The sequence below is a fragment of the Nipponia nippon genome, unplaced genomic scaffold, assembly GCF_047370975.1.
Source record: "Nipponia nippon isolate SJK-2023a ecotype South Korea unplaced genomic scaffold, ASM4737097v1 scaffold_32, whole genome shotgun sequence".
Classification (NCBI taxonomy): domain Eukaryota; kingdom Metazoa; phylum Chordata; class Aves; order Pelecaniformes; family Threskiornithidae; genus Nipponia; species Nipponia nippon.
The window spans coordinates 2,291,535-2,311,396 of NW_028262350.1; the positions used below are offsets into that span (position 1 = coordinate 2,291,535).

Sequence of the window (19,862 nt, forward strand, 5' to 3'; positions counted from 1 at the left end):
GGCTAGAAAAAAAAAAAAAAAAAAAAAGAGTCAACATTAGACTATGTATTCGTGCATATAACAGGATGATTAACGAACATCTGAAATAAAACACACAGAACTACCTTCAAATAATAGTTTCCTTCTGTAGCAAGGTTACTGACTGAAGGAAAAAAAAAAAAAAAAAAAAAAGAGAAAATTATAGTTAAGCCAAAATACAGCTGGTTCCTACTTGCCCTTCCAGAATGCCCCAATTTCAGAATGGAAGCAAGAAACTCTAGTACTGAGAAAAGAAAGTTTAGGCTAGAAAGATGGAGTTTACACATGGTCGTCTCTAACTCAAGGGAAGAGAAAAGATAAGTCAGTTCAGAACGAGCAAAATAGACTCAAAACAAGCCACCCTCCTGAAAAGCGTGATCAAGTTTCCACACGTAGTAAATAGACAAAGGCTTCCAAAAATAGGTGAAAACATTCTCCCTGGCTGAACATCTCGCCAGGGAAGCGCGTTAGATCCCGCATCAGGATCTGAAGGGCTCCGTCTCCCTTCGGAGCACAATGCTGCCCAGGAGCCTGGCCCTTCTGCAGGGGCCACCTCCAGAGGTGGGTGTAACTTAAGCCCAGGAGCTCACTCAGCCCTCGGCCTCTCTGCTGAGAGCCAACATGGACGCTGCCTACCGCCAGTCAGGGAGGTGTTTTCCAAAGTGTGAACACCATTTTAAAGGGAACTGCCACCAACCCGACCAAAGCAATTCCACACAGATCACTCTGCAGCCAAATTAGGCAGCCAGTGACCTGAGCCCCACCGAGATGAGGAAGGAGGTTAACCCCTCCCCTGCCCAGAGCCACCCCGACCACCCCCAGACACCCCCCCCGTTCCCCAGGGCATGGAAGTCAAGGAAGAGAGCACACACCTGGCGATGGGGCTTCGGCTCACAGACCGCTTGGCGGTGAAAGGGCTGCTCGAGCGCCGTCGGCCGTAAGGGCTCGGTGACCTCCCGCTGTATGAGCCGCTGCCTCTCTCGTAGCTCGAGGAGCGCCGCCTGTTATAGGGGCTTATGGACCTCTGCCGCCGGCTGTAAGGGCTGGGGGAGCGAGTGTTCGACTGGTAAGCCACAGGCTCCTTGTAGGGTGGGCTGATCGACTGCCGGCGTGAGGAGCCGCCGGGGCTCTTCCTGTAGGGATCGTAGTTACTGGATGTGTGAGAGCGAGGAGGGCTGAGATCATACTCCTGGATGTAGGAGGCTCCTGAGGGGCTGTCGTCCAATTTAGGGCTGTCGGACCATTTTCTGTGAGGACTTCTGGATTTCCGCTTCGGACTGTCAATTGTTTTGTAGCTTTTTGGAGCATCCCTTTTCCGATGGCTTTTACTGCGCTCTTTGTGGCTGGACTTGAGCTCCCGATCCTTCCTGGATTTCTCCTTGTGCGCTTTGGCTGATCGAGACTCCTTGTTGCTGCTCTTTGAGGACAGCGACTTTGGGTGCTCCTCGCTTTCAAGGAGTCTCTTGGAGGATCCCGATATTCTCTCCTTGGTGGACCCGGACCTGCTGGATGCCTCCAGGCTCTTTTCCAACTTCCTCTCTTTTTCTGCCTGTTTGCTCTTCATCAGCTCACGAATGCGCTTGTGCTGGTGGTGCCGGTGCTTCTGTATCCTCTCGCTCCTGTCCGCTTTCCTTTCCTCATTCTCCCTCCTATCCAGCTTGAGGGCCACATCATCCGAGAAGGTATCCGAATCCGAACTGATGTCATCATATTCCACCAGCGGCTTGATCATCGCGCCCAAGGGTGCCGCCGTCTCCTGGGCTGCCAGCGGTGACTCCTTGGAGTGCCTGGACTTATGCCTCTTGTGCCTGGAGGCCAGCCGGTGCCTCTCCTTGCTGTTCGAACTCCCGCTGCCAGGCCCGTGCTGCGAGGACCCCCCGCCGCCCCCATCCTTCTTGCCCCCATGTCTCTCCGGATTTGGCATTCCTCCTCCACTGTGCTCGAGAGAGGGGAGGGGGGCAATCCTCCAAAACCCCCAAACTTCAAACTTCCGCAGCACCCGCTCCTCGCACCATTCACCCCGGCCTCGGCCCTCCCTGCCGCCAACACCCCCTCCTACATGGGGAGCGGGGCAGGGAGCGCGGCCCCGGGGGAGGCGGAAGGCGGGACGGCAAGAACCGGGAGGGGAGGGGGAAGGCCACCGGCCTCACCGCCTCATCCGAGGGGCCCAGGCCCGGAGGGCAGCGCCGCCGCGGGGGCGCCCCGGGAAGGCGGGGCCTGGGCCCGCGATCGCTCCCCACCCCCTCAGCACCGGCCGCCCGGGCCCGGCGGGCCGCAGCGCGGCTCCCTTCAGCCAGAAGGCCCACCGGCTGCCGCCGCCGCCCCTGCCGCCGCCCGCGTCCCCCGGCCCGGCCCGGCCCGGCCCGCCGCGCCCCGCCGCCGCCCCCCGCTCACTTCCCAAAGCGAAACGGCTCCGCGTCCAAGGGGGGCACCCGCCAACTCTCGCGAGACCCGCCCGCCTCTCGCGAGACCACGGCTACCGCCGCCCTCCGCCCGCCCGCCGATCCCGCGAGACTTCGCCGAGCCGAGGGGAAGGGGGAGGAGCGCGCCCGTCCTCTCGCGAGAGCCGGCTGCGCGTGAAACTTTATTGGGGCGCCGGGCGCCCACAGCGCCCGCCCCGCCCTCAACAAATCTTTATGGAGGCGGCGCCGGCGGACAGGCGGGCGCTCCGCCCCTCCGCGCCCCGGAGCCCGTCACGGTGTGACCGGCCCCGGCCTCCCGCCGCGCTCCGCCGGGCCGCGCTTTAAGGGTGTTGGCGGCTCGGGGCCGCCGCCACCGCGGGTGGAGGAGGCTGAGGGGGGGCGGAGCTTGCCGCCACACGCCCCGCCCGCCCCTCGGCGCGCGCCCTCCCGCCCTCTCGCGAGATGTGGCGGCTCTCGCGAGAGGGCGGGAGCGCAGCCGCGGCCGGAGGGATGGCGGCGGCCGCCGCCGTGTGAGGCCGCACCGCAGCGGCCCGGCCGCGGCTCAACCCCCCCCCCCGCCTCCGGCCCGCTCCCGGCCCGACGCGACGCCGGCGCTGCGGCCCGACGCGGGCCGCCCCGTCCCCGCCATGAAGGCGGCGCCGGGCGGCGCCGAGGGTGAGTGGCGGCGGAGGGGCGCGGCTGGCGCTGAGGCTTCCCGCCGGCCCTGTGAGGAGACGGGCGGGCCCCGGCGTCGCCGAGGCACCGGCGTGGTGGTCGGGCTGGGGCTGAGGTGTCTCCCCGAGAGGCGGGAGGGCGAGGATCCCGCGGCCGGTGGCACCGTGCCGGGCTGCCGCCGGCGCTGTGACTCGCTCCCCCGGCCGGGCCTCGGGGTCTTCGTGCTGGCTGCGGGGGGGTTCCGTTTTTGAAGAAAAAATAAAGGCGAATGTTGTCGTGAGGCTCTGACTTTGCTGAGATCTGGCAGAACTCCCCCCGTCCCTGGGCTTAGCGGGGTCTCCTCAATGCACATAAATACCGGGGGGGAGGGAGCCCGGCTCATTTCAGGTGCGAACCAGGGGCCCTGGCCCCAAACTGAAAGGCAGGAGGCTCCACCTGAGCATCAGGAAGGACTTTTTCACTCTGAGGGTGCCCGAGCGCTGGCACAGGCTGCCCAGGTTGGTGGCGGAGTCTCCCTCCTCGGAGAGGTTCAAAGCCGCCCGGACACGGCCCTGGACAGGCGGCTGCGGGTGGCCCTGCTTGGGCGGGGGGCTGGGACCGGGAGACCTCCACAGGTTCCTTCCAACCTCAACCGTTCTGTGATTCTGACGTAGCTGAGAGGTGTAAAGCACCTAGCAAACATGGATTTCTTCCTTACGCTTGGATTTGATAGGGTCAGCGTTAGGTCTGTGACCTCCACGTGCATCAATAATGAAAACAAACCCCTGAAATTGTGCAGGTGAGGGCTTACAGGGTTGCGCGCTGTGGCAGTTAAAATGTCGTAGACATCTGTTTGCCTGTGACCCACTAGTGCCAGTGACAGGGTTTATTTTGGCAGTGATGTCTGCTGGGATTTTTTAACAAATGCAAGTGTAGATAAAGCTGTCTCTTAGCAAAAAGAGACAAAATTATGGTACTCCTGAAACCTGCGTTCTCTTTGTGCACGTGTCTGACTAGATAGTAGGGAAAAAAATGTACAATTTCATCTTGGAACTTTTTTAGCTAAACTGTCCAACACTGCTTTGTTGCTTAGTCACTGCTCCTGTATCCCACCTTTTCTTTCATCAGGGAGATATTATTCATAACAGTGGAACTTTATACAGAAATAAGCTTGTAGAACCACAGGTAGTAGATGGGAACCTGTGGGATATGAGAGGTGTTTTGTAAAGGCTGAGTAGGTTCCGGGTTGGTAGAGATCCATGACCCCGCCAGTCGTCCCCTGCTTCGTTATCTCACAGCGTACGGAGCCGTGCCCTGGCTCTAGAACAGCACCCAGGAGGCACCAGCCCTCGGGTTTCAAGCTAGCGTGAGGCAGGAGGGTGTCTGATCAGCGAATTTGTGACAACTGGCAATCGGACCGATTTGGTTGTGGGTTTTGGTGATGGAAGGGTCTGTGAAGGTCTTTACTGTACAAGAAGTTGGAGAGTTGGAAGAGAGAACAGCAAGGGGCAGTCGAGGAAAGGAAGCTTAACCTCATTTCTTTAACGCCATGTTTTCTGCACTCTCCCTTTCCTCTCCCGGGGAAGCTTCATCTTTAGACCACGCCGTTGTGTCTCCAAACAGTGCCCCGATATGTTCCTGTCATGCCAGAACTTAACCTGATGGGGCCACGTCATTCAGAGTCCACGCCGAATAGGAGCTGGGCCTTTCCCAGCAGGCCCGTAGGCATTTTATGGTCCTTTAGGTTTTGATAGCTCGTGATATATGCTTAATATTTACTTAACCTTAAGGCCTAGGTCACAGGGATACATCAGCAGTAAACAAGTTTTTTGAAATCGCGTTTAGCTTAAAGGCGGAAAGTATTTTTGTTACAACTGCCAAACTGTTTTATTTGTAAAACTGCAAATATTGTCTCATTTTCTGTTCTGAATATTCCCCTGTCTTACAGAAACGGAGAAGCTGAATAAGATGAGTACCCTCTTAGAAAGACTTCACGCAAAGTACAACCAAAACAGACCTTGGACAGAAACCATGAAGTTAGTCCGTCAAGTCATGGTGAGAATTGTTGGGATCTGAGCAGGAGGGTTTCTGAAGTTTCTTTAGTAATAATTTTGTTGTTGGTTTGTTAGATCTCTTCGAAGTGCTTTACGTTTTGTTCAAGCCTTGACTTCCTCCTGGGCCAGCATGGTTGAGGCGTGCCAGTTCTCACACCCCGCAGCGTGCAGGGGAGGGAGTGATGTCCGAACCCTTTCCGTCCGGCGTCCCTTTGCCTTCCCTAATTACAGCCTCCCCCTCTACAGCCTAATTGACCCGGGGCAGCAGTCAGCTCAGTGCCAGGAAAAGGGTCAAACTTGGGGTTTCAGCCAGTGCTAAGAAGCCCAAACCATTCTGCCGCTTGCTGTTTCAGGATATTGTGTTTTGTAAAGCCGTTTGGTCCCCCTTCAGTGATATTCAGAACTCGGTGTTGGCTTGGTCAAACGTGGATTTGAAATATTGGTCTCTGGATGGGGGGAAGGAGAAGCAGGAGGCAAGGGAGAGCTACATCAAAGGCTTCTGCATATATTGTGGTGTGGAAAGTTTGCCTGTCTCGTTATTTCTCTGTTGTCTCTTATACAGCCCTTAGCTTATACCTATTAAAAAGTTGCTACAGTCTGTTCTTCCAGATGAGCAAGTTGCTTAAAGGAGAATAAATCAATGCCAGGCTTGCCTTTGTTACCTGCTTCCAAAATGGATACTGTGCTCCTACAGGAATCAAAATGAGGATGTAATTTTGGAATGAAATCTAATCTGCTTTTAATTACCTAAATAAACCTCACTTGACTGATCAAAAGTTGCAATAATTCCCTCTTACTGAGCGATACACAAAAAGGACATTTTTCTTCTTTTTTGTGACTAAGGAAAAACGAGTTGTGATGAACTCTGGGGGGCACCAACATCTGGTGAGCTGTTTGGAGACTTTGCAGAAGGCATTAAAAGGTTGGTACATTCTGTGCGCGCACTTTACAAACTGCTTAACAGTGCCATGCTCTGGAAATACTCTGAATCATAAAAGCAAGCGAGGTTGTTGCTAGCACGTTTCACTGTGTTCCTAGTGCATGTGTGCTCACGTTTACATAAACACACTTATCTCAGTACCAGTCAAGATTGCCTGCGTTAGTTTTATTGTAAATACCCCTACCTGAATTCCACTTGCAGAAGAAAATCCATTCTCTCCTTGCAGTTCTGACAACATTTGGTTTGCTCTATGCAAATTGTTTTGCCTGTATTTTGAGTACAGCTGATGTATGTAGTTCCACATGTGAAGGTGTGAGCAGACGTGGGAAGGAGTAACTAGTTGAGCTTTGTTTTAATGCTGATTCCCGGGGTTCACTAAGCCTTGTTTTTTGCTCTCTCCATCTAGTATCTTCTCTGCCTGCCATGACGGATCGCTTAGAGTCTATAGCTAGACAAAATGGGTAGGTCTTCTCCTTTATTATATGGCAAAAGCTTTTCCTGTTTATCTGTACACATCATAATCTCACTGCTGGTTTGATTGTTTTTTGTGTGCACCTCATAGCAATTTTTGTTTTGTTTTGTATGTAAGCCTTGGATCTCACCTTAGTGCAAATGGCACTGAATGTTACATCACTTCAGACATGTTCTATGTGGAAGTCCAGTTAGATCCTACAGGGCTGCTGTGTGATGTCAAGGTGGCTCACCATGGAGAAAACCCCGTGGTACGTATTACTGACGCAGATGAGGGTAATACCTTTGTGGTTTTGGAACTGCCATTTTGGCTTCCTTTTGTTTGAGCAGAGGAAATGGATTATATTTAATTTTCTGCTAGACCTGGCGTTACACCTCTGCTGCTTGTTCTAATGGGAAGTAAAAGCCTCCGTGGAGTTGTCCAGTCTTGTGGGTTAATCTGATCGATGTAGCGTACGTGTGCGAGGACCGTTTTACTGGTGGTCTCTCTTTTTCTCTGAGTGGTTTTATAACTGGTAACATTATTTGAGAAAGTTATTGCTGTGTTTCTGAGAATGTTAATTGCGGAGGAAGGATAGGGAAATTAATCTTCTAAAACTGAAGTCTGTGAATGGAAAATACTGAAACGTGGAAGGCTGGAAGAAAATGGCTTTACTTCCCTTCTGCACATGGATGAGAGTTTGAACTTGCTATTTACATTGGCCACTCTTCTGAAAACAGACTATTCTTAGTATCTCTATTTAAGATCGTAGGTTTTTAACCTAAGGCTTCACAATTTTCAAAGTTAATCAGTCGTTAAAGAGGAAATAGTATTGCTTGATTTTTTCCCAGAGGGGGTTGACGAACAGAACTAGAACCAGAGTAATGTGTAGTTGTGAGCATTGTGTTGCTTCTCATGAAAAGCTGATGCTCAGAAACTTTACTGTCCTGATATTTTACAGTTGCTGTGCTGCACAAAGACTGAAATTGCTGCATTCGACATTGATATCGTTGTATATTCTTTCCTTTTCAGAGTTGTCCAGAATTGGTGCAACATCTGAGGTGAGCAACAGGAGTAGTTTGTAGCATTTTCTGACAGGCTTCTCTTTGCAGTATTGATCTGATGCTATTTTATGTCTGGAAACGCAAAATGTTTCATAACCGTTCCTTCCCCGCAAGGTCTCTCTGCTTCTCCAGGGGATTTTCCGGCTTCGGTTCGGATATTTCTGATTCTGACTGCTGTGCATGGTATCTTGGAAGCCACAGCACAACATTCATCAGAATCATTAAAGCTGGATCATTTAAAGAACACATTTTGTAGCTTTCGTGTAGCAAAAATCTTTTCTTAAGTGACTTAGTGTCTGTATTAATAGAGCTTTTTAAAACAAAACCTTATCTGCTACGAGTTTGAATACATGTTACTTTTTCTCCCTCTTCCTTTCAGAGAGAAAAATTTTGATGAATTTTCTAAGCATTTAAGGGGGCTTGTGAACCTGTATAAGTTGCCAGGAGACAAGTAAGTCTAAAATATGTATTATATTTATTTACAACCACATATATAAAATTAAACAAATCTACAAGCTTTTTGTCCTGTGCTTAAATTTTCATTGTGTGTGATCCTACTGACTTCATCGCCATGGCTTGCACATGCACACAGCGGGTAGGGAGGATTTCCGGTGAAGTGGGAACGCGGAATGACAAGTTATAATTTCTAAATGCTCGATCTGATGGCAAGTGCTGCAGCTTGTCAGCCAGCACTTCTGTCAGTTGGATTTCGTTGCAGTTCCTTTCAATTTTTCTTATGTTTTTTTTGTTTTTTTTCCCCCCAGCAAACTTAAAACTAAAATGTACTTAGCTCTGCAGTCCTTAGAGCTGGATCTCTCAAAAATGGCAGGGATGTATTGGTAAGGACATCTATATAGCTTGTTGCTTTTTGTTGTTGGTTTGTTTTTTCTTAATAACGCTGTGTCATGTTGGCTGATTCTGATCATGCCGAGTACTGAGTGTCCAGAGAGCGGCCCCTCAGTGCCTGTGTAGTCTGACGTTATTGCCAAGAAGTACAGTGCGGAGGCTATAGAAGACCTGTGGTAGCAGGGGAACGATACAGAGAGAGAGAGAGAGAGAGAAAATGCTCGGAGCTTTCTGAGCAATTCCTTTGTAACTGCAGAATTCAATTGAAAGTCTAAAAGGCAAAAAAAAGAAAGTTTGTAACTAGATGGGTTAGTGGTAACGTGTTTTACAGTAAGAAATTGAGAAACGTTTGACCGTCTTTCACTGCTGTAGATTCAGTGGATAAACCATCCGTGCTGTAGAGAGTAAAGTAGCTTTTGTTTTGCCTACAGCAGCGTGAAGTTTAAGATCGCTACCTCTGTGACCGAGAAGTGTGTATATTGCGCTAAAATCTTAGACTGCCATCAGCACATGAATTTTGGCTTCAGGTATGACTCTGCCTTGTTACAGACCTGTGATTGCCTCTCTTGCAGGCAAGCCACCAATGCAAATCCCCTCGACAAGATTCTTCATGGCAGTGTTGGCTATCTCACCCCCAGGAGCGGAGGTATCTTTGGTTAACACTTAAAAAAGGAAAAAATAAAAATTACTTTGTTGAGGGTCCCCTTTACGGACGTTAGTTTCACATTAACTGATGGCAGTAATGGAAAATGCTAATCAAATTAAAAGAGGGACAAGGTGCTTGAGTATTTGTAAGTCCCACATGATTGAGAAAGCCAGCTTTTCTTTATGAAGGACACACGGTGATTTCATGGCAGCTGGCCATGTCTGTGTCTTTAACAGCAGAGAACAACTCTTTCAAGGCGCACTAGCAGCCCTGCGCAGTGTGTGCTGTGTTACAGTGCAAATATTGTGTGGTTGCAGGGGTGAATAATGATTGGGTTAACTTGTATCGTCGGGATGCCTGTTCAGAAGCTTCTCTCCCACAGGTCTCCTGATGAATCTCAAGTATTATGTCTCGCCCTATGATTTATTTGAAGATGGCACTGGAGCCCCCGTTATTTTGCACGAGAACAACGGTAGGTCAGCTTTAGAAGCTCGTGTGGACTACTACTGCTTGAAGGAGAGAAGAAAGCAGAATTCCAACAGTCTAGCTCCCCTCTGCCGTCACCCCATAGTACAGAAGAATCACAGGTTGACTTACCGAGGACACGGGTTTAATAAGGCCATGTGTAAATGCTGGCGCGCTTGACCATCTTCTTGAACCTTGTGGCTGTTCTGGAGTTTGAACTGCTGCCAAGGGTGATGGGGTGACAGTCTGCAGGCAGAGCCTTTTTCCTTAGGGTGAATTTCATCGTTAACATGGGATTTATTTTATTGTGGGAATACTTGCGTCTCTGCCATCTTGCTGGAAGATTATTTTTTATGCACGTACATAGACATCTGTCTCTCGCTGAAATGACAAAACCAAGCACCGATTAAAATTGAGGCTGGCTTTGGGAAAGAAGAGGGTGAAATTGTCCAAAATCATTATTTGTTTTGCTTTGTAAAGAGCATACTACAAACTTGCAAATGCATTTGGAATATATTTTAAGAATTATGCAATTGGTCTACCTTGCAAAAGAAAAATAGAGCATTAGGTAGCATAACTAGTTTGGCTGTTGTCCATTTAGTGCTAAAGGTGAACGCTGAAAACTGTGCCTTGTGGAGGAAGTAAAATATTTCCACCATAGTGGTATTTAATTCATAAAGCTTGCGTTGTTTTTTTTTCATCAGCTTATGTTGCTGGGGTTTTTTTTCTTGCCTCCTCTTGCAGTTCCTCGGTCTTTGGGTATGAATGTGTCGGTAACAGTTGAGGGAACCATGGCTATGTACAAACTTCCAATTGCACCACTGATTATGGGCTCTCATCCAGTTGACAGCAAAGGGTAAGCAAAGGACGGGTCTGCCAGGCCTTCTGCAGCGGCCTTCTTTAGATGCAAGTTCAACTGTTCCTCTGTTGAAATCAGAGTGGGGAGATGACTGCAGGATGTCATAGCATTATAGAAAGCACTTATATGCTGTCTTTAAGCCAAGAAATACGTGTTTCAGGCATGTGACATGCTTTTGGGGAGTGTCTGAATTTTTAAGAAGGTATAACAATCTGCTTGTATTAGAGCAAACAGTAAATTGGAAATCCGGTGCTCGTAGCGGAAGCCAGAGTCATGCCCTGCATCTAATAAGATCTTGTATTAACCAAATATTTCAGAACTCCGTCTTTCTCGTCGATCACCAGTGCCAACAGCGTGGACTTACCAGCTTGTTTCTTCCTGAAATTCCCACGTCCCATTCCAGTGTCTCGAGCTTTCATTCAGAAGCTTCAGGGCTGCACAGGTGGGTTGCAGAGCTGTCAGACAGATACTCCCTTGCTTTTTATGAATAAACTGCTGCTAATTTTTAACGTGTGCCAGAGAAGTTGCTCGAGGTTTCGTGCTCTGTGTGCAGTAAAACCTGGATAGGTTTCCTTTACTAGATGGTGACGCCTTCCCTGGCCCACGATCTCTTGCTGGCTCCCAGGTGCTATCGTTCTGTGCCATCTTGTTCCCTCAGGTATTCCGTTGTTCGACACGCCACCAACGTTTGTACCCTTGTATGAGCTGATCACGCAGTTTGAATTATCCAAGGAGGCTGATCCTCTACCTTTAAACCACAATATGCGCTTCTATGCAGTAAGTATGTTGTTACAGCCAGGGTGTTATACTTGTTAGATGAGCGGTTTGGGGTTTTTCATCTGTTTCGGTTATCTTTCAAGTAGAATAAAGGAAATTGGTACAGCATTTATTCATAGGCAAAAACTATGCTCTCCGAGCATTAGAATTCAGATACAGACATGACCGCAGTAATTAGGAAAATTAGGTAATGAATAATCCATTGCTGCTGAAGTGCAGCTGCAGGAATGTCAGCAGAGGTATGGGACTGAGCCTTCCCGGCTTCTGTCCCTTCCTCTTGTTCGGGCTGTAATGTGTGGCTGAATGAATCGCGTCACTTTGGGAGAAATCGTGGTTCTTAAATTTGTTAACGATGGATCTCCTGTTAACTTCCGAGGATTTCCCTTTTCCTCCGAAGGGATGCCATACCGTATGAAGCTGTTTTAGTGGGGACAGTGAATACTGTTCGGCAGTACTACTGCTGAGGAGCTGAAATTGTGTTTTGCTTGTCCAGACTGGAAGGAAAGTGTCTTCATTGTTTGCCATTTTCAGCCAGAAAGGTGGCTTGGCATCTCTTGGATCTGGGGCCTGCTCTTTCCTTCCTAGATGTCTGTTATTGCCTTGTACCCGAGAGTAGTTGGAGTAAAGCAGAAATTGTTTGTCAGGCTCTTCCAGGGCAGCAGCACTGTTACTTTCTGAACAAAGATGCTCCTCTCCCAGATGGAAGAAGCCTTCAAGGAACTCTGATTAGCAAAATCGCCTTCCAGCACCCTGGACGGGTTCCTCTCATCCTCAATTTGATCAGACATCAGGTGGCGTACAACACACTGATCGGCAGCTGTGTCAAGCGAACAGTTTTAAAAGAAGGTGGGTACCGCATCAAGTGGAATATAAGGTGTGGATAATAAGAAACCCTGGGTAATTTTCCCAGGTGTAGGAATAAGAAATGAGGCCTATGCCGCCTTCCTTTTTTTTTTTTTTCTTTTTCTTTGAACAGGGGTATTGAGCTGGTGCCTCTGGTTCATCTCCTGTGTCCCCTAACTTAACAGTTCCCATGTCTTTCAGATTCTCCTGGGATCCTGCAGTTCGAAGTCTGTCCTCTCTCTGACTCCTGTTTTAGCGTATCCTTTCAGCATCCTGTGAATGACTCCCTAGTGTGTGGTAAGTGGACTCGGTAAAAGCATGAGTGTGTTTACGGGAAGGATGGCAGGGTTTTCTTCCACTGTAACCAGGATTTTCATCTCTTCCAAACGCCTTCTCTCTTTTAGTGGTAATGGATGTGCAAGACTCCACTCATGTGAACTGTAAGCTGTACAAAGGGCTGTCCGATGCTCTTATCTGTACAGATGATTTCATTGCCAAAGTTGTTCAAAGGTAAGCTGGATTTTTTGGGGCCACCATGCCCTCCAAATCATATAGATGAACTCTGTGTCTCTCTCATGTTTATCCTAGCGCTTTCGGAACCGTTCTGTCTGTGGGTGAGTTTTGGTAGTGGTTGTTTGGAAGAGAGGAAAGCTTGGAGCCCTATTGAAAATTCCATTCCAGATGCTGAACCATAGCTACGTATTTTTGGGTGTGTGTCCGAGGCGCCTGCCTATTTGTGCCTTCTCCTGTAGCTGGTTGCTTTCTAAGTCTTGTAAACTGCGGAAGAGCTCCCCTGCAGTTTGTCATTTACCCAGGCCTTTGATCGAGGTTCCTCCACCCCAGCCACCATTCAGAACACAGCAGAATGTTAACAGTGCGTGGCACAGGCCTCTTCAGTGAGGACAGCTATCTTTTCTTTCAGAACATTACAGGCTTGTCGTCCTTGAGCGTAATGTGGCATTACCATTGATTTTTACGGGGTTGCAGGACATTAGGTTTGCCGAGCTTGGACAAAGGTGTTTTCTGGCAGAATCAGAGTAACAACCCAGATTGCATCCTGTGCTTTAACTACAAGATCATGATCCGTCAGCTATTAGTTATTAGCGTTAATCGATTGATTAATTCTCCCTTTGTGATTGCAAGGCAATGTGTGAAGGCACGGTTGTCTCGTGGCTAGATAAGCGTGATGGGATAAGTGTGAATACAAGCAGAACGGCAGGACATTTACGGTGCCTGGACCTGTTGCTCTCTTGCGCCCAAGAGCCTCACTGCTTGCTTTATGCCTGATGAAGTTGTTAAAACGTCTTCAGCGAACGTTGCTGTAGGGCAGCAAAATGCCCGCTAAACCCTTTGTCTTGTGTCTTGCAGATGTATGTCCATTCCTGTCACCATGAGAGCAATTCGTAGAAAAGCAGAAACGATTCAAGCAGACACCCCAGCCTTGTCCCTCATTGCAGAGACAGTAGAAGATATGGTGAAGAAAAACCTGCCCCCAGCCAGCAGCCCAGGGTATGGCATGACCACAGGCAGCAACCCAATGAGTGGTACCACTACCCCAACAAACACTTTTCCTGGGGGGCCCATCACTACTTTGTTTAACATGAGCATAAGCATGAAAGAGAGGCATGACTCGGTGGGCCATGGGGAGGACTTCAGCAAAGTGTCTCAGAACCCTATTCTCACTAGTTTGTTGCAGATCACAGGGAATGTGGGGTCTACCATTGGCTCAAGTCCAACCCCTCCCCATCACACACCACCACCAGTATCCTCACCAGCAAGCAACACCAAGAACCACCCCATGCTCATGAACCTTCTTAAAGAGAATCCCCCTCAGGATTTCTCCACTCTGTATGGGAGCAGCCCTCTCGAAAGGCAGAACTCTTCCTCTGGCTCCCCCAGAATGGAAATGGGCCCTGGGGGGAATAAGCAAAAGAAAAAAAAATCCCGCATGCCGGCCGACAAGCCCAAGCATCAGACTGAGGATGATTTCCAGAGGGAGCTTTTTTCAATGGATGTTGACTCCCAGAACCCCATTTTTGATGTCAACATGACTGCAGACACCCTGGACACCCCTCATATTACTCCAGCACCCAGCCAATGCAGCACTCCTCCTACTACATACCCACAGCCTATACCTCACTCGCAGCCCAGTATTCAGAGAATGGTTCGACTTTCTAGTTCGGACAGCATTGGAGCCGATGTTACTGATATCCTTTCGGATATAGCAGAGGAGGCTTCCAAGCTACCCACCAGTAATGAGGACTGTCCACCCATTGGTACCCCAGTAAGAGACTCTTCTAGTTCAGGACATTCACAAAGTGCCCTCTTTGACCCAGATGTTTTTCAGACGAACAATAGCGAGAACCCGTACACAGATCCAGCAGACCTGATAGCAGACGCTGCTGTGAGCCCCAACAGCGATTCTTCAAACCATTTTTTTCCAGATGGAGTAGATTTCAATCCTGACTTGCTGAACAGTCAGAGCCAGAGTGGCTTTGGGGAGGAGTACTTTGATGAGAGTAGTCAGAGTGGAGACACTGATGATTTCAAGGGCTACGCATCCCAGGCTCTAACTACTTTGGGGGTGCAAGTCTTGGGGGGCGATGGGGGGGAAAATAAATTTAAGGGGAGCAATCAGTCCGATACGGTAGATTTTAGTATTATTGCAGCTGCAAGCAAAGCGCTGGGGTCCTCTGACATCATGGAGCATCACAGTGGAGGTCAGAGCCCTTTACTGAATACAGGGGATTTAGGAAAAGAAAAGTCTCAGAAACGGGTAAAGGAAGGCAATGGTTCTGGAAGTAACATGGCAGGTCCCGGGATGGACGGGAAGCCAGGGAAGCGCAGCCGGACGCCATCCAGTGATGGTAAAAGTAAAGAGAAACTTCCAAAGCGGAAAAAGCAGGAGACAGATGGGAAATCTCCATCTCACAGTTCATCAAACAGGCCTTTCACGCCACCAGCAAGCACAGGCGGGTCCAAATCTCCTGGGAGTTCAGGCAGATCTCAGACTCCTCCCGGTGTAGCTACTCCTCCTATTCCAAAAATAACTATTCAGATCCCAAAAGGAACAGTGACTGTTGGCAAACCGTCTTCACATGGCCAGTATACAAGTAGTGGCTCTGTCACCTCCTCCAGCAGCAAAAGCCATCATAGCCATTCTTCCTCCTCCTCCTCTTCTTCCTCCTCTTCAACCTCAGGCAAAATTAAAAGCAGCAAATCAGAAGGGTCTTCTGGCTCAAAGATGAGCAGCAGCCTCTACTCAAGCCAAGGCGGCTCAAGTTCAGGTCAGTCCAAAAGCTCGGCTCAGTCGGTGGGAAAGCCTGGATCCTCCCCCATCACCAAACACGGCCTCAGCAGCGGTTCTGGAAGCACCAAGGTGAAGCCTCAAGGAAAGCCATCGTCACTTATGAACCCTTCCATGAGTAAACCAAACATCTCTCCATCTCATTCGAGACCCTCGGGAAGTTCTGACAAGCTTGCTTCTCCCATGAAACCTGTCCCGGGTACTCCCCCGTCATCTAAAGCCAAGTCACCGATCAGTTCAGGTTCCGGGGGCTCCCATATGTCTGGGACCGGATCAAGCTCAAGTATGAAATCGTCTTCAGGAATGGGATCCTCTGGGTCTATGTCACAGAAACCACCTCCTTCATCGAATTCTTCAACGGCATCTTCATCTTCCTTTTCGTCTAGTGGGTCTTCCATCTCTTCATCTCAGAACCAGCATGGAAGTTCCAAAGGCAAGTCTCCAAGCAGAAACAAGAAGCCATCGCTGACTGCAGTCATAGACAAACTTAAACATGGGGTTGTCACTAGCGGGCCTGGTGGAGACGACCCGATGGATGGACAAATGGGGCCAAGTTCCAATTCCTCAAGCCATACTATGTCCTCCAAACACAATATGTCTGGAGGTGAGTTCCAGGGCAAACGCGAGAAGAGTGACAAAGAGAAATCTAAAGTCTCTGTTTCTGGAGGATCTGTTGACTCTTCCAAGAAGACTTCCGATTCCAAAAATGTTGGAAGCACTGGAGTGGCCAAAATTATCATCAGCAAACACGATGGTGGTTCCCCTAGCATTAAAGCCAAAGTAACTTTGCAGAAACCCGGGGAAGGAGGTGGGGATAGCCTAAGGCCTCAGATGGCTTCTTCCAAAAGCTATGGGTCCCCTCTAATCAGTGGATCTACTCCAAAACACGAGCGCTGCTCTCCCAGCCACAGCAAGTCACCAGCATACACTCCCCAAAACATAGACAGCGAGAGTGAGTCAGGCTCTTCCATAGCAGAGAAATCCTACCAGAACAGCCCCAGCTCTGACGACGGCATTAGGCCTTTGCCTGAATATAGCTCAGAAAAACACAAGAAGCACAAAAAAGAGAAGAAAAAAGTGAAAGACAAAGACCGGGACAGAGATCGGGATCGAGATAAAGAGAGAGACAAGAAGAAGTCTCACAGCATGAAGCCAGAGAGCTGGTCTAAGTCCCCCATTTCAGCTGACCAGTCTCTCTCCATGGCAAGCAGCGCTATCCTGTCGGCCGAGCGACCATCCCGGGCTAGCCCCGAGTTTTTGATCGGGGAAGAAGATGACGATCTCATGGATGTTGCTCTAATTGGCAATTAATTTTCTTAGTGTCTTTAAAGATGAGCTGTACGCTGGACCTGCGGGTTCTAGAGATTGCAAGAAAGGAACCATTCGTTGCAAACCTGCCACGCTGATTTTTACAGGGTGTGTTTGAAGAGAAAAAAAGTATTTCCAAGGATCTCCAAAGTCTGAACAGCAAGTGTGAGTGCCAGCAGCTCATTTGGCGAGCCAGGTTCCTGACTGTGGCCTTCATCCTGCGGACACTTACACTCATTCTTAATTTATGAGTATTAACAGCCCCATTAGAGTCAATGGGTGTAAAGCTGAGTGTGTGTGTAAGTGTGGGAGCAGACCCCAAACCGGTGCAAACAGAAACATAGGCTGTTCTGGGGGAGTCCGAGGTCCTCTGCCCCTCTTCCCATTCCGAATGAGTTGCTTTTGTTTTTAGGAAGTTTTAAACTAATTCTTTTAGGCCGTGTTTTAGGGTTGGGTTTTATTCTTTTTAAAAGGGTGGTTGGAAGAAAAAAAAAAAGTTTTTTAATTTATTTTTGTGGCATTTCTTCATGCAATGCCTGATTCAGCGCGGTGCTGAGGAGCTTCATCTTCCTCTGCTACGAGCTGCTCTGCAGAATCGGGCACTGTTCTGATGGATATCAGGATTTTATTCCAGGTCACAGCGATGAAGGATTGCTGTCTTATGTTTGACTTCCCTTTCATTTTAGCTATTTATTTCTGTCCATATCTGAATGCCTCGTGCTGCTTGTTTTCACGCAGTCTCTGTTTTAATTGTATGATGCAGAGCCCAAGGGGACTTGGGAATTTGGGTAGAGCCCATGGATTTGGACAGCTCTGCACACGTGCAGCCACTGTAGCTTTGGTGAAGCTGGTGAAATTCTGGCAGGCGTTGGAGCAAATCTAAATTGAAAAGGGACTCCACTGTCTTCATCTGAGCATTGCTTCCGTGTAAGCCTAGCAAACAGAGCTTCCCCAGAATCCCCTGGTGCTGCATTTGTGAAGCGATGGACTGTAAGCCGCACACATCCCGGTCCTGCGAACACTTCAGAGCCATGCTTAATTTATCCACTACGAATACTTCCATTAATGTCGATGGAACAGCTAGTGTGCGTTCACGGTTGAAAAATGGGCCTTGTTTTCACAATCTGTTTCTGTCGCTGAAGCCCTTCAGGGTTTCATTTTGGTTTTTGCTTTTTAACTTGCAGCGCCCTTCCCAGATAGCAATTCTGGCAATGCGCACGAGCGTTGCCTTCTCTCTCGGGGAGGTGTTAGCCTGGCAGCGCGAGTCAGTGTGTCCTGGCGTTAGCACTGACACTGCTGGAAAACCAGACCCTAACTGGTTCACCCGGGATAAGAGTGGCAGCAGAAGCAGTGATTTCCCTAAAAGATGGATTTTCCCCTTTTGGCTGGAATTAAGAGCATGACTCAGGCATCCCCTGTGGTCTTACCTTGGGGTCCCTGAAAGGAAAAGAGACTCAGGAGAGCGTTTTATTTTTAAAAGCAGTTAAATCTGATTCACTGAAGAGGAATGTGGGAAATCAGGAGTTCCACGAGCACATCTCCTTTTGAATTACATACCGAGCAGAATCCTGTTCCCGTTGGATTTTGCCGTTGATTCCTGGAGGCCAGGATCTGCCCCGTGGGAAGGAGATTATACTTCGCGTTTGGGGATGCAGTCTGAAAAAGATGTCAAGGATTTAAGTTTCTTTTAAACCACAGAGATTTCCAGTCCTGCTTACGGTCCGACCCCAATGATACCCCAGGCAAGCTATTTCTTTCCCGGCTCGTTCAAAGCCGTAGCAAGGCTGATGTCTTTTCAGTAGGGTGGCAACGATTCAGTTAATTGTAGGGATTTTTCACCTCTTCCTCCTGCCTTCGGCTTAATTCCAGGGCTGCTGCAGAACGTGGGAGCCTGAATTTCTCCCAAGCCCCCCCCGGGCTCTGGAGAGCTCTCCCTCCTTGTGTTTTCCACCATTCATCCTTGGGGTCTGCGTACCGTAGCTTCCCCCTCACCAGTGCTCCCATCCTCGTGTGCTGAGATGATAGGAAAATAGTAAAATAAAGTCTAAACCTGGAGCAAATGACGTTATCTTACGCAGCATCGGAATCGTGTGACTGTGGGGTGTCTGTGAAGAGGATGTAAGAAACACACCACCAGATGAATTTATCTTGAGACCCTGCTACAGCGGCTGCAGCTCGGAAACGGTGCCTGTTCCGACTCCGGCAGCTTGTCACCCGTCCTCATCCCGCCCCTCTCGTTTGCTTGGGGGTTTTTTTAAAGTTGTTTCATTTTACAAAAGCTCTTTGATCCCTTCTGGGTTGCGTGAAGGCATAAACGGCCTTCGAAAAGAAGCGCTCTTCAAGTTGAATCAGGGCTGAGGATTTCACGGGACCTGGACTTGGCGTAAATCGGAGTCATGTTTTACCGGCATAAATCGGAGTCATGTTTTACCGGTATGAACCACAGCAGAAGTCGGAAGGAAATACTCTTCAGCTTCGTAATTAACACAAAGATGCATTTTAAAGGAAAGAGCTGCACACGTTTCCTTCTCCGCTCGCCCAAGACCAAAGTTCAATCTCCTAAATTTCTCCTGTGGAAGGCGGGCATCGCCGTCGCCTGCAGAAATAGAGGGAACAAAGTCTCCTCCCGGCCCCCGACAGCGCTGCTGCGAGGGGCGCGCGGCCGGGGCAGCGGTTTAGAGCTTTTTCGCCCCATTTCGGTGCCCTGTCCCCTTCCCCGTCGTGTGATGTAAATCATGTGAGAGAGAGAGAGAGAGACCGGAGCCGGGCCCCGGCTGCACGACGCTTCTGTCGCCACGATGAGAGATGAGGTACGCGACTACACAGACGTTTTGACCTGTAAATGCTTGGTCTCTGACAAAATGTTTTATTTTTAAAATATTTTTGCTTATTCTCGACAATTATTTTACATCTTTCAGTATTGGAAAGATAAAAAGGTGTAAGCAAAATAAAAGCCAAACCTTTTAATCTCAGGTGGTGAAGCGTACATGGAGATTAAAAGAAAAATGGTTCTTTGCTGAAACGGTCGGGATGTAAATACCTGTCTGCAAATTTGCTGGTTTTTGTAAATAACCCCGGCTCCTTCGGCGTTCTCCGGGGACGCGGAGTGTACTTTCACCTTTTTTGGAAATATTGCAAAGATCGCGTTTATTTACAGGCAAATAAATCTCTTTGGTACACGGAGGTCTCGGGTCTCTGGAAGCGGGGGGGAGGCGGCGGGGATTCTCC

The 19,862-nt window shown here is 49.1% G+C and overlaps 2 protein-coding genes across 8 annotated transcripts in view; one reads left to right on the forward strand and one right to left on the reverse strand.

Moving 5' to 3' along the window:
- CDK12 (cyclin dependent kinase 12) overlaps positions 1-2,411 on the reverse strand; it is a 30,313-nt gene extending 27,902 nt beyond the window's left edge. For 2 of the 5 annotated variants that reach the window (XR_015707566.1, XR_015707567.1), the window contains exon 1: positions 891-2,408. Coding sequence is in view for 3 of the 5 variants with exons in the window: in XM_009475837.2 (XP_009474112.2) it covers positions 891-1,942 (1,052 nt within the window). In the remaining 2 variants the exon portion in view is untranslated. Of the gene's footprint in view, positions 1-890 lie in introns of all 5 variants that reach the window. The other 3 variants (XM_009475837.2, XM_009475836.2, XM_087770546.1) reach the window with 2 other exon arrangements.
- A 499-nt stretch (positions 2,412-2,910) lies between these two features.
- Positions 2,911-19,813, forward strand: MED1 (mediator complex subunit 1). Of its 3 annotated transcripts, XM_087770543.1 has the most exons (18): positions 2,911-3,095; positions 5,023-5,129; positions 5,972-6,050; positions 6,475-6,529; positions 6,658-6,790; positions 7,552-7,580; positions 7,963-8,034; positions 8,348-8,422; positions 9,002-9,075; positions 9,458-9,547; positions 10,285-10,396; positions 10,717-10,841; positions 11,058-11,176; positions 11,821-12,022; positions 12,221-12,316; positions 12,424-12,529; positions 13,388-13,528; positions 13,706-19,813. In XM_087770543.1, exons 1-18 carry the CDS (start codon positions 3,068-3,070, stop codon positions 16,635-16,637), a joined length of 4,575 nt encoding a protein of 1,524 aa, XP_087626669.1. In that variant the 5' UTR covers positions 2,911-3,067; the 3' UTR covers positions 16,638-19,813. The 3 variants fall into 3 exon arrangements, with proteins under 3 accessions (XP_087626669.1, XP_087626668.1, XP_087626671.1); XM_087770542.1 differs by having other exon boundaries at positions 13,388-19,813; XM_087770545.1 differs by lacking the exons at positions 2,911-3,095; positions 5,023-5,129; positions 5,972-6,050; positions 6,475-6,529 and having other exon boundaries at positions 6,657-6,790; positions 7,481-7,580; positions 13,388-19,813.
- Positions 19,814-19,862: the final 49 nt, after the last annotated feature.

Excerpts from the sequence above, each read along its gene's own strand:
- MED1 (XM_087770542.1), top strand. The coding sequence starts at position 3,068 with ATGAAGGCGGCGCCGGGCGGCGCCGAGG. Across the intron at positions 5,130-5,971 it reads AGTTAGTCCGTCAAGTCATG|GAAAAACGAGTTGTGATGAA; the intron begins GTGAGAATTGTT and ends TTTGTGACTAAG. Across the intron at positions 7,581-7,962 it reads GAATTGGTGCAACATCTGAG|AGAGAAAAATTTTGATGAAT; the intron begins GTGAGCAACAGG and ends TCTTCCTTTCAG.